This window comes from Nicotiana attenuata, chromosome 1, assembly GCF_001879085.1.
Source record: "Nicotiana attenuata strain UT chromosome 1, NIATTr2, whole genome shotgun sequence".
NCBI classification, from domain to species: Eukaryota; Viridiplantae; Streptophyta; class Magnoliopsida; order Solanales; family Solanaceae; genus Nicotiana; species Nicotiana attenuata.
In genome coordinates this window covers 92,108,586-92,121,552 of record NC_031989.1, presented here as the reverse complement: position 1 = coordinate 92,121,552, position 12,967 = coordinate 92,108,586, and the positions used below count along the sequence as shown (strand labels likewise).

At 38.0% G+C, this 12,967-nt stretch overlaps 3 protein-coding genes across 3 annotated transcripts; 2 read left to right on the top strand and 1 right to left on the bottom strand.

Moving 5' to 3' along the window:
• On the bottom strand, positions 3,473-12,695 carry LOC109230408 (rust resistance kinase Lr10-like). The gene is made up of 5 exons (XM_019395922.1): positions 11,321-12,695; positions 10,807-11,084; positions 5,481-5,751; positions 5,340-5,369; positions 3,473-4,835 (listed from the first exon to the last, which is right to left on the bottom strand). The coding sequence occupies exons 3-5, from the start codon at positions 5,581-5,583 to the stop codon at positions 3,937-3,939; spliced, it is 1,032 nt and encodes a 343-aa protein (XP_019251467.1). The 5' UTR covers positions 5,584-5,751; positions 10,807-11,084; positions 11,321-12,695; the 3' UTR covers positions 3,473-3,936.
• LOC109230417 (putative RING-H2 finger protein ATL21A) lies at positions 7,305-8,184 on the top strand. The gene has a single exon (XM_019395930.1). It carries the CDS (start codon positions 7,325-7,327, stop codon positions 8,042-8,044), a length of 720 nt encoding a protein of 239 aa, XP_019251475.1. The 5' UTR covers positions 7,305-7,324; the 3' UTR covers positions 8,045-8,184.
• Positions 7,918-10,766, top strand: LOC109230401 (rust resistance kinase Lr10-like). Its single transcript, XM_019395913.1, has 2 exons — positions 7,918-8,003; positions 8,507-10,766. The coding sequence occupies exon 2, from the start codon at positions 8,656-8,658 to the stop codon at positions 9,730-9,732; it is 1,077 nt and encodes a 358-aa protein (XP_019251458.1). The 5' UTR covers positions 7,918-8,003; positions 8,507-8,655; the 3' UTR covers positions 9,733-10,766.

The window sequence follows — 12,967 nt, the reverse complement described above, 5'->3', positions numbered from 1 at the left end:
GTCATAGGAACTTCTGAAATCCATAACACAGACGCGAAACATGTCCTCCAAGATCTGAATAATTCGCTCGGACTGCCCGTCTGTCTGAGGATGAAACGTTGTACTCAGCTCGACCGTGTCCCCAACTCACGCTGCACGTCTCTCAAAAAATGCAATGTGAACTACGTGCCTTGATCAAAAATGTAGAAATGGGCATGCCATGTAGGCGGATAATCTCCGGGATATAAATCCGATCCAATCGCTTTGAAGAATTCATCACTAGAATGAAGTGTGCAGTCTTAGTCAATCGATCCACAATAACCTAGACTGGGTCATACTTCCGTGGTAATCCTAGCACAAAATCCATAGTGATGCGCTCCCACTTCCACTTCGGTATCTCCAATCTCTGAGTCAATCCGCACATTTTTTATGATTAAACTTCACCTTTTGACAATTCAGACACCAAGATACATGAGCAACGATGCCTTTCTTCATCCTTCGCCACCAATAGTGTTGTTTCAAGTCACGGTACATCTTTGTGACACTTGGGTGAATGGAATAGCACGAATTCTGAGCCTCCTCAAGGATCAACTCTCTCAACCCATCAACATTTGGAACACAAATCCGGCCCTGAAGCCCCATAACCCCATCATCACCAATCACAATCTCCTTAGTACCACCCCGTTGCATTGTATCCTTCAACACCAACAAGTGAGGATCATCAAACTGGCGAGACTTGATACACTCCAACAATGATGACTGTACCACAACACAAGCAAGAACCCGACCAGGATCCAAAACATCCAACTCACAAATCGATTGGCCAAGGCCTGAACATCCATAGCTAGTGGCCTCTTTGCTACCGGTAAATATGCCAAACTACCCATGCTCTCTGTCTTCCTGCTCAAAGCATCGGCCACTACACCGGCCTTCCCCGGATGATATAATATAGTGATAACATAGTCTTTCTACAACTCTAACCCTCTCTATTGCCGCAAATTAAGGTCTTTCTGCTTGAACAGATGCTGGAGACTCTGATGGTCAGTATAGACTTCACATGGAATGTCGTATAGATAGTTCCTCCAAAACTTCAACGCGCGACCAATGGCTGCCAACTCTAAGTCATGCACAAGGTATAAGATCCAGAACATGTAGGCAACACCAACACTGGGGTTGTAGTCAATGCATTCTTGAGCTTCTGAAAGCTCAACTCACACTCGTCGGACCATCTGAAAAGAGCACCCTTCTGGTTCAACTTGGTCAATGGGCTGAGATAGATGAAACCCCTCTACAAACCGGCGATAGTAACCCGCCAAACCCAAGAAGCTCTGAATCTCTGTAGCTGAAGTAGGTCTCGGCCAGTTCTAAACTTCTTCAATCTTCTTAAGATCCACCTTAATGCCCTTGGAAGATACAATATGGCCCTAAAATGCAACTGAGTCTAACCAGAATTCACACTTTGAAACTTGGCATATAACTGACAATCCCTTAGAGTCTGAAGTACGATCCGCAGATATTGCTCATGCTCCTCTTGAGTGCGAGAGTAAACCAAAATAACTTTAATGAAGACAATCACAAAAGAATCCAGATAGGGCTTGAACACCCGGTTCATAAAATCCATAAAGGCTATTGGGGCATTAGTCGAGCCAAATGACATCACTAGAAACTCATAGTGACCATATCGAATCCGAAAAGTTATCTTAGGGACATCTGACGCCCTAATTTTCAACTGATGGTAGCCAGATCTCAAGTCAATCTTGGGCACCCTGAAGCTGATCAAATAAGTCATCAATCCTCGGAAACGGATACTTGTTCTTGATAGGACTTTGTTCAACTGCCGATAGTCTATACACATCCTCATCGTCCTATCCTTCTTCTTCACAAACAACACCGGTGCACTCTAAGGCGAGACACCTGGTCTAATGAATCCCTTTACAAGTAAATCCTACAACTGCACCTTCAATTCTTTCAACTCAACTGGGGTCATACGATATGGTGCGGTAGAAATAGGTTGAGTGCCTGGAATCAAATCAATGCAGAAGGCGATATCTCTGTAGGGTGGTATCCCCGGCAAATCTATAGGAAACACTTCTAGTAACTCGCGCACAACTGGTATTGAATTTATGGAAGGAACCTTCGCACTAGGATCACGGATATAGGCCGCCAGATACCCCTTCTTGACCACCCCGGACCCCAACCAAATGTGCGTACAAGTCCAATAACATCATACGAACCTACCGGAATCGTCGAACATCAATCCGAGGTCGTTCACCAAAATTGTTGACCGTGGTCAACTCAAGTCTCATTTTAGGCCAAAAATCATATTTTCTTCAAAATTTTACATAAAAACTTTCTGCAAAATGACACAAATCATGCACGCAAACCAAGAAACATCAAATAAAGTTATAAGAGGTCTCAGAGCGCAAAAATTAATGCTAGTATACAAATGACCTATCGGGTCATCACAGTTTATCTGAAAATTCAATAAATATATACAAATAATTAATTTGAATAATTTACTGAACTAATAAATAATTATTTATTAACTATTTATACATAAATAATAATTAACTTTGTAAACTTATTTAAAGCGTGCACTCTCACCCCTTTATTCTACCACGTCAGCCTAGTTATCCATCAAGCATTTTAGTTATTTTAGTGAAAATTTGTGATGTAGTTAATTTTATATATAGAGAGAGAAGAAAGCAGGAATAAAATGAAGTATGGAAAAATGTCTGCTTGACTAAGTCATAGCCAACTCCTATTTATAAAAATTATTTAGTTGTCCTCCAATGAGACTAGTTTTAGCTGAATGTTTATGTAATTAAAGTTTTTTAATAAACAGACTCCTCATCTTTTCCTTACGTGCCAAATGATATATTTGCCCCTTTAGCTCCTTCTTCACCGTCTCTTCTTCTTGGCTAAGAACACCATAATTCATTAATTTTGGAGCTGAAAATTTTAAGTTAATTCATTAGTTTAAAATGCTAATTTAGTGATTTGCTTACAAAATCTAAAAACTCCATTGTTGGTCCTTTGAAAGTGTTTAAGAAGATAAAGTGAGTCTTCTTGATTTGGAGTTATTTGACAAAATTGGTGACTAGGGATCGTTTGTGCTAGTATTTGAAGGCTTTGTTTCAAATTTGAGATCATCCCGAGCAGATTTGGGGTTGTTGCACATAAAAATTATGCGTATCGGGTAGACTTTGATGAATAATTTAACAAATAGGTCGATTGCAGATAACACAAAATTACGCCGATCTGGTTGAGTTTGGTGAACGAACAATCACAAAATAATGTCAACCGTGTAGAGCATGTGAACAATTAGGTAAAATAAATATAGCATAAACTCAACTGATCCGGTAGAGAAATTCCTAAAGAGCTACGCGGGTCTCGAGATTTTTTTGTAAATACATTCAAAAAGGGTGACAATATTTAAAGACCAGCCCCTTGTGCCATTCCTGTCAATCACCCCTGCTATTTGCACATTTCTGAAAAGATAATTCTGGTACATCCTTTCATAGTAAGAAACAATATGGGGAGACTGAACAATTAGTCATAGTAAAAGCCACTTTCTTTTACAACCCCCATTACTCTATTTTGCAAAAACCATGTTCATTACACATAAAGGCATAAAAGACAAAAATAGAAAGTTACATAAAGATAGAGCACAGGTATTACATACTGTGAAGTTACAGTTTGTGGTACTCACATGTCAACCAATTACATCTATTATTGCAGAATCAGAACAACTCTCGACCAGTTTCACTGACTCAGTTGAACTCATTGAAGAACTTAGATTGAATTCCAATGAAGTTGGTTGCAGCGATTCAGAAGGCCTAGGAGGCATTTGCAAAGCTTGTAATTCACCTTCAAGCATTTCAACTACTTTAGTCATTGAGGGACGATCAAGTGGATTCATTTGTATGCACCACAAGGCAACTAAAGTCAGCTTCTTTATGATCTTTTTTCATCATGATGCATCTCGTCTAGTACTTTAATTTCCTTTTCCTTGTCGAATTGATCATAGATCCAATATGGGAAATACTGGCTTGACATATCCTCTCTTGCTGCCGAGTTTCTTTTCAAGCCTGCCATCTCAATAAGTAGCATTCCAAAGCTATAAACATCTGCCTTATAAGATATGGGACCAATGCTTCTGTTGATCAACTCCGGAGCTACATATCCAATTGTTCCCCTTGCTGCTGTTAGAGTAACAATGCTGTTATCCGTTGGGTATAATTTGGCAAGACCAAAGTCAGCAATTTTTGGAACGAAATTCTCATCCAAAAGTATGTTGTGCGGCTTGATGTCAAAATGTAGAATTTGTATGTCACAACCTCGATGCAAATATTCAATACCTCGAGCAGCTCCAAGAGCAATTTCAGACTTTCTTTTCCAGCTTAGTAGAGTTCCTCCTTCTCGGGGTGTGATGTACTTGTCAAGTGATCCATTTGGCATAAAGTCATATACGAGGGCACGTCTAGATCTCTCAGCACAATAGCCAATAAGTTGTACTACATTAACATGATGAATCCTCCCGATTGTGGCAACCTCATTGATGAAGTCTTGCCCATCAGCTTTAGGCTTGCTCAAGATCTTCACTGCTACATCAGGACCACTTCGGAGCTTGCCTTTATATACTGAACCATAACCTCGTTGGCCTAGTTTCTCCTTAAAATTCCTAGTCATCTTCCTTATGTTGGAGTAGGGGTATCGAATGGGCATGACATTGTTCTCACTATGCAGGAAACTTTCAATTGCATCAAAAATCGACAAATGCCTTCTTCGTAATTCAATCATTAGAAACACAAATATGCATGGGAATAGTATGATTCTTGCCACAACGCTAAGTCCTGTGCGCATCCATCATAAAGTAAGCAAGAAAAGATTGTGAATGGTTAAATTAAAATGCAACCGCAAAGGTGCTGTATTATGAGGAAGCTATTTCTATACATTTAGTTCGTCATTTCCAAATTAAAATGGTTCCGAAAGTAGCAGTAGTCACCATATTTCGTGAGCACACAATTGTCCCAAGTTGAGAAACTAAAAGCACAATTGTCCCAAGTTCTCTATCTCATTTCCAATTTATACGACATTCTTTCTCTTTCGCTACATTAAAAACTGTTTAACATCATTTCATAATTCTGTACAACTTACACAATTTGCTATTCAAATTTTAAACTTGATATGGTGCTTTATTTATCATACTAACTTTTAAACTATTACTTTTATATTTTTATTATACCATCCATATTATAAAAAATAAATCAACTAAGAATTTTACTCTGCATCCAGTAGTCTTAGTTCAGTTCTTCCTAATAAATCAACGAATTTTAAAGACAACAGAATTGGCTTACCAAATATGGGAAGTATCCATGAGATGATTCCTGCAAGAGCACCAACAATTAATAACACAGTTAATCTAACTTGCAACTATTTACTGTTTATATAACCCTCACATATATAAAACCAGAATTGGCAACAGAATGAGTGCTTACTTGTAAGAACGCGGAGAACATGTCTTTGAGCAACTTGATTGTGGTCATCCAAAGAGAAATTCCAGAACCAAAAAAAAAAGTATGAATGAGCGAGATCTTTCATACTGACACAGAAAAATTGCTAAAAGTGTTATATTCTCGCATGACATTGGGAATGTTCTTACCACACAAGGTTTCGAAGAATCTAAAATTGTAAGTTTTGCAGCTGAGATCCACACAGCGAACATCCCTTGAATTTTCACCTTCGCAGCCATATATATCGCGGCACTTGCTACAGTAAACACGAAACCATGAAAGTTCAAACCCATATGCCAAAGCATTATGTAAATCCAAAATGGAAATATTTGCATTCTCAGTATGCCATGAAGTCATTAACATGAGGTCGAGAGTACACCCTACTCTCAAATCAGATGGCAACAATTTGGCCATGGTTGCATATGTGTGTCCGTTTAATAAGTCAGAAGAAGTATTGGAAGCATAACTCCTGTTGAGACAATTAGTGATTTCTACAATGACTGGAGAATTTATGGCAAATGGACAGCTGAAAATAGTGATTGGTTTTGCCAGCCGAATAAAATTACGGAGCTTAAAAGTCTCAAAAACATCAGCAGGTAGAACGGAAGCCCAATTTGAATGCTGAGTAAGAGAGCAAAGAACTTCTTCTCTTATATCAGAATCAACAACGCGGATTGTGGAGTTATCATAATTAATGGCTTGCACGTAGTAATACCTCGATCCAAAGCCCGATCATACCCATATAATTTTGCGACGATTCTCTTCACAGATAAGTTCATACTTTTCATCGCCACAGTGCTTTGGATCAGTTTTTAAACGAAAGGGGTAACTGATGTTATGAATATGACCACAACTAGAAGGGACACACTGCTGGTTCTGTTCAGCAGGTGGAGCTTCACAGAGCAGCAAGAAGATGAGGATGGTAAGAAATGTAAGAAACTTGGTTCTTCTAGACATTTTGTATGGTTAATTGTGCGTATGTTTTTGTGGGTTTTACTCTTTTTAGTACTGGTGCCAAACACTGAAAGTATGAGTCAATTAGATCAAATATATTTCATCCTCCCTCCCCTCTTGTGATACAGTAAACCACTTCCCTTGTTGTATTATGCTGCTGCAAAGAAAAGTCAAGTTATTGAATAAAAGAGAAGTCCAAGTCTTCACAAGTCAGGAAGTCTTCTCTTAATATTTTAAAGTGTGGAGAGTATAGACAGATCAAACAGACAATCACCTCTGTCCAAGACTTATGCTGAGGAAGGGTACCATATACTAAGTCTTCTCTTAATATTTTAGAACGTAAAGTGTAGAAAGACAAAAGAGACGATCACCTCCGTCCAAAACTTTGCTGAGGAAGGATACCATACAGTAAGTCTTTTCTTAATAATTTAGAGTGTAGAGTGCACACAGATCAAAGAGATAATAACCTCAGTCCAAAGCTTATGCTGAGGAGGATACCACATATATTAGTAAAATCCCCACTAGGGATGGACACCTTCCTTGACCACTACTCCCCGGAAAAAAGAGAAGTCATCAAGTCATGCCAAGAAACCAAAGAAAGAGATATCAATGATGTCTTTTTGGTCTCACCTACCAAGTCATCTATGCTATATATGGATCAAGTAACGTTGTAGTCTAGCATTCAAGTCGTATGTTATAGATGTAAATAATTCTTCTACTTTTTCCAAAAAAAATTATCCAATGTAGACACATTAATGCTAGTCTTTAATCTCCACTGGCAAAATTTCTATCATTGTCCCTAGCACTTTTTTGATAAAGCTATCATTGTCTCTAGCACAACTACAAGTTTCATCTTACAAGGTCTTTCAATCAAGATGGCCTTCTTTTTCCTCTTGCACTTATTTCTCATAGTCATGGTATCCTTTACTGTGTTTGGTAAAGGAGCAAATGATTGCGGAGAGTTTAGGTGCAATAGTGATGGCCCTAGCATTCATTTCCCCTTCAGGCTTCAACATCAGCCCGAACATTGTGGCTATCCTGGCTTTGAGCTATCTTGTACCAACAATAAGACCATACTTAGTACCCTTCCTAATTCACTTATACTATTAGTTGAGGATATTGATTATGTATCTCAGAAGATTAGGCTTTATTGTCCGAGAAGTTGTATTGTGAACCTATTGCACTTTAACTTTTCAGCATCTCCTTTCCTCTTTAATGATGAGCCTCCTCTTTGTAACTTCTCCATTTTTAGTCGTTCCGGTATCTCATTAAATGGTGACTTTGGCTCACATGGTTGCTCTGCTACCTCTGACTCTGGATTAATTGCTATCAGCAATATAAAACCTTTGGAAAATTACCCTGTTCTTTTACGTTGTAAAAAGATTGATGAAATTTCATATGTTCCCTGTGTTCTAGAATACGATCACCCCCTCTGGATCAGCTGGTTAAATCCAAAGTGTGGCTACTGTGAAGGTCTTGGAAAGGATTGTGGTTTCAAGAACTATAGCAACCAACTGGGAACTCAGTGTTTCGACAGACCATCGACTACAAAAGGTATTAACTCATTCAAAGATCTCTTTTGTTTGCAGAATTGATAAAATAATAATATCAAAAGTGAATGTATCATAACTAGAACATTTTATTTACAATCTTTCCAAATCCATCTGCCTCTTGAATATGGTAATGGATTTGGATGTGATATCATTTTTTAATAAGGTAAATAATTATATAAATGATGGGGGGAAACCCCGTATACAAGCAAGTTACCAAATAGTAAAGAACCTATATCTGGATGTGATTAAAATCCTTAATTTGGCCTAAACCAAATTCTAGAACATAACAATGAAATACACATTTGATATAGCAACTAAAACTTGAATAACCGAATCATTACAAGTTTGAAACAGAAAAAATTAAGTGACTGCCCTTACGTAAGTAAAATTAAAATCTCTCTCTTAGTAAAGACAAGTTTGATACTGTAACAAGAATTTTCTGAAATTTGATGATTAAATGCTTTTCTTTTTGCCATAATAAGATTTTTAATGTAATTCTGACAGGCGGATTTAAGGAACCATTGATTGCAGGTTGGTGCTTCTTGCCTTTAGTTCTCAAATTTTGAATTTCTCTTACTCATTTACCTTTTGTATAATGTCTGAGTTGATCTCTTCCAGGTGGAGTATTAGGATTTCTTCTTTTGGGAATTATTATGTTGGCACTCTATGAGTTTTATAGCTCAAGCCAAATTGAAAGAGAGAATCAAGCTAGAGTTGAGAAGTTTCTGGAAGACTACAGAGCTCTCAGGCCCACTAGATATACTTATGCAGATATTAAAAAGATAACAAATATGTTTCACGAACGATTAGGAGAGGGAGCTTACGGGGTTGTTTATAAAGGAACACTTTCTAATGAAATTCATGTTGCTGTAGAAGTTCTCAATGATTCCATAGGAAATGGGGAAGAATTTATTAATGAAGTTGCAGCAATGGGGAAAATCCACCACTTCAATGTGGTTCGCCTCGTTGGCTATTGCGCTGATGGATTCAGAAACGCTCTCGTGTATGAATATTTGCCAAATCAGTCACTTGACAAATTCATTTTTCCAGCAAGTTCCAAAGATCACATTACCCTTAATTGGAAGAAGCTTCACGATATTGCTATGGGTATAGCGAAAGGACTGGAGTATCTTCATCAAGGATGTGACCAACAAATCCTTCATTTCGATATCAAACCCCAAAATATTCTGTTAGATCATAACTTGAACCCAAAGATCTCTGACTTTGGTCTTGCCAAGTTATGCTCTAAAGAGAAAAGTGTTGTAACCATGACTGAAGCTAGAGGAACCATGGGTTATATTGCACCAGAAGTACTATCCAGCAATTTCGGGAAAGCATCTCATAAATCTGATGTCTATGGCTTTGGAATGATGCTACTTGAAATGGTTGGAGGGAGGAAGAATTTTGACGCAAAGGCCAGTAATAGCCAAGTGAACTTTTCTGAGTGGATTCATCAACAGCTGAATGAAGGAGAAGAGTTGAAAATCAGGATAGAGGAAGATGATGATACCATAATTGCAAGGAAATTGGCTATTATAGGACTTTGGTGCATCCAATGGAACGCAACTGATCGACCTTCCATTAAAATTGTTACACAAATGCTAGAAGGAGATGGGAGCAATCTAACTATTCCTCCTCCTTTTACAGCAAGATACACCACCCACGTAGGAGCTGGACTGACTGAATGCCCTTCCAGCGAAGAGTTGACCGTAATATCAGAACTAGAATGAATGGGAGCCACATCTAAAGTTCTGATGTCAGATTCAGTACAAGTGGATGCTTGAATTTCAGTAATTTGATTAGATATCTGTTGAGTCTTTTAGCTGCTACATCTCAACTCTTTTACATGTGCAAGATATTTTATTGTGAGTCACAATTTGTGACTGTGTCTAGTTTGTTTTTCCCTGTAAAGGTAACTATTCAAATAAATGATTCTCAACTTAACACTCCCTCAAAAGTTATTACAGGTACATTACCCTAAGGGATCATCTGATTGGCCACATTAGTAAAATAACTTTTGCATATCCGTCATAAATTAACACAATGGTGTCATTAGGTTGGTCACATTAGCAAAACAATACAAGTATTTAATCCCACATAAACAAATACAATGATTGAATAGCCACGTAAGAAAAAATAATCTCCACATAACTAATGCAACACTAAGAATATACTTAGTTGAAAACTTACCACATTCAGTCATGTCAGACGAAAACACCCACTATTAATTGCAAAAGGAGTACAATATATCAACAATGGCACATAGCATGACACAGATGCACAATGACCTTAAGTTTATATGCAGAAAGCACTGATTTAAAAAAACAAAATATGTGAAGAAAGTATCAGATATAATTCACAGATTTCAAAGAAAAAGAGGAACCTAAATTGGCACGACCAGTGTGTAGCTTAATCAATCATTTACTTTGAGCAACTAAAATGTTTTTCTACACGATAGGAGTCCGATTCTTGAAAGAGTCAATATCCATACGGGGAACAGCCCAATATAGAGTGTTTATATGATGTGACATGCGCTCTTTACACTTCTAACTGTTTAGATGTTCTATGCTGCCAATATTAGCTTAGAGATGTACTGTGACATCAAATGAAACAAAGGAAGGCACTTTTGTACTATAGTCAGGAAGAAACAAGATGGTGATCATCATTTATTTTTCTTTTCCTAGCATTTTCATCATCTCAACATCCATGATATTAAGGACTGGTTTTCTTACTTTCTATTCATATTCAACATTTCAACTGAAAACATTAATCTGTGAATTGGTTTCAGAAATTCGTAATCATACCTGTTTTGACTTTTCTGCAGAAGGGAAATAAAGGCCGAACACACCGTTGATCTCCAGGAAATTCTCAGCTTCGACCTAAACTAGATGAGTTCTTACATCAAGCAGCTACCATTGTGTTTGTTGCGGCTGCTGTAGAGTTTTTTAACGAATAGCAGCGCCCTGCTTTGGAGTACTACTCTTTCTGTTTTGCTATTTTTCTATTAGCACATACATATCCATTACGGGTTATGCTTGACAATTGATGCTAACATTTCAGTACTCCAATCCCCAAATAGTACCTGCAATAAAAGCTTGACAAAATCAAGCATAGTCAAGAAAATGATTCCTGCTTTTCTGTTGTACAATAATGTTGATAAAGTAACTGCACATACAAAGGAGTGCACACGAAAACCGATCGAGACTACTCTATACTCTCATTTGCCTCCTAGTTATGGTAGCAATACTGGTTAGCCATTATTTGCATGAGGATGCTTCTCAAGAAAATCCTTCACCAAGTGCTATACAAAAATATTACCTGGTTACCGGTTTGCCACTGCCTTGAACTAGCTTCTCATGTTGATGACCTTCTTTTTTACTTATCGGAAAGGGGGGTCCAACAATGGCAATCTGACTAATACTAGCTTCTCAAGTTGATGACTTTCTCTGTTTTCGACAGGTGAATATACCCTTCTTGCTCCCAAGCAAGTTTTCTGTCATTGTCTAAACCACACCAGACTAATGAAGGCAAAACATCCGGACTGCGCTACATCTAGTTTCACAGTTTAAAATATGCTATTAACAACACTAGAGATTAAAAACACTAGTGATGATGTACAGAGAATGTGAAAAATCCTTCTAGAAAACTTTGAAGGCAAAGATCTTTTTCCTTAGCAAGGACAAATAAGACTCTGAAGTGTACTACTTTGTAGCAAAAGGATTTGCTATGAGCTTTTCACACATCTGACTGCTTAGATGCTTTATGCTGCCAATATTAGCCTAGAGATGGATCGATCCATCAGCATACTCTGACATCAAAGGAACCAAATGATGGCACTTTTGTACTACAGTCAGGAAGAGACATGGTAGTAATCATCATTTGTTTTTCTTTTCCTTGTTTCATGCCTTTTCACTAGCTCAGCTTCTCAACCTCCATGATGAAGGATTGTTTCTCTTACTTGAAGTAGGGACGGGGCTCCTCATAGAGAGTTCGAAAGCATCAATTCTCATAACGAGGCTCAGGCCGACGGCATTGGGAACGGCCCCAATTCTCAAACCTGACCTACACAAGTGATTTTTAAACTCACATTTCGAAAAGTAAGGATAGGTTTTCCTCATCCTGTAAGGGAACTTTGACACCCAGAGCAAACATCAGACACTAGAGAAAAAGCTTTGTAGACTTTTTCTTCAGCATCTGGCTCAAGCATCCTTAATTACTTAGCTGAAGCATTGGATTTTCTCATAACAGTCCTCCCAGCGCAAACGCGGTATGCATTGTCTTACCTGCCCAAGGTGGTCCATACAACAGAACCTCTTTCATTGGACCAAGCAAATTTACCATGACAAAAGAAGATCCTTTCACAGAGATAAAATGGTAAGATGAAACCAAGTTTTCTCGATCTTACCTTGCCCCGCAATCAAATGAAACTCCACGTCTATGTGTTCTCGGTTCACAAAATCCCCAACAATCATACTGGCATTTTACCAAACAGTTAGTGCTCATTTTGCCTCTTCCCTTCTCCTTCTTCCTCCACTTGAATTGCACTAGCCTCTGCACTCCCTAACAGCAGAACTTGTGCCAAATAAATACTACGTCGTTGCTATTCCATTCTTGTCAATAGCAAGGTTGTTATTATGGAGAAGCTGTGGGAGTGAGTATAGGAGGAGAGGTATAAAGTTCAAAGGGAGGAGTGTTACACGGGGGGGGGGGGGGGGGGGGGGGGGGAAGAGGGTAAAAAGTTTATGAAAATTACGGGAAAAGATCTCCTTTAATGATAAAAATAATAAAATTAAAAGAATAATATTATAGAGAAATGTAGGGAGAAGAGAAAAAGATTACTTGAGTGATGAAAATACAAAGAGTGAATATTAGTCTAACTTTAAATTGGTCCCAAAATAACTAAGCTTAACTTTTCTCGAAAGAAATAAATAGATATTCACAATTTAACGCTAACTAATGTAACAC

Bases quoted from the DNA above. Each gene is read 5' to 3' on its own strand.
- LOC109230408 (XM_019395922.1), bottom strand. From the start codon at position 5,583: ATGAAAGATCTCGCTCATTCATACTTTTTTTTTTGGTTCTGGAATTTC. The intron at 5,370-5,480 runs GTAAGCACTCAT...GTGCTCTTGCAG, and splicing joins TGTTCTCCGCGTTCTTACAA to GAATCATCTCATGGATACTT. The intron at 4,836-5,339 runs GTAAGCCAATTC...GGATGCGCACAG, and splicing joins ATGGATACTTCCCATATTTG to GACTTAGCGTTGTGGCAAGA.
- LOC109230417 (XM_019395930.1), top strand. From the start codon at position 7,325: ATGGCCTTCTTTTTCCTCTTGCACTTATTTCTCATAGTCATGGTATCC.
- LOC109230401 (XM_019395913.1), top strand. From the start codon at position 8,656: ATGTTGGCACTCTATGAGTTTTATAGCTCAAGCCAAATTGAAAGAGAG.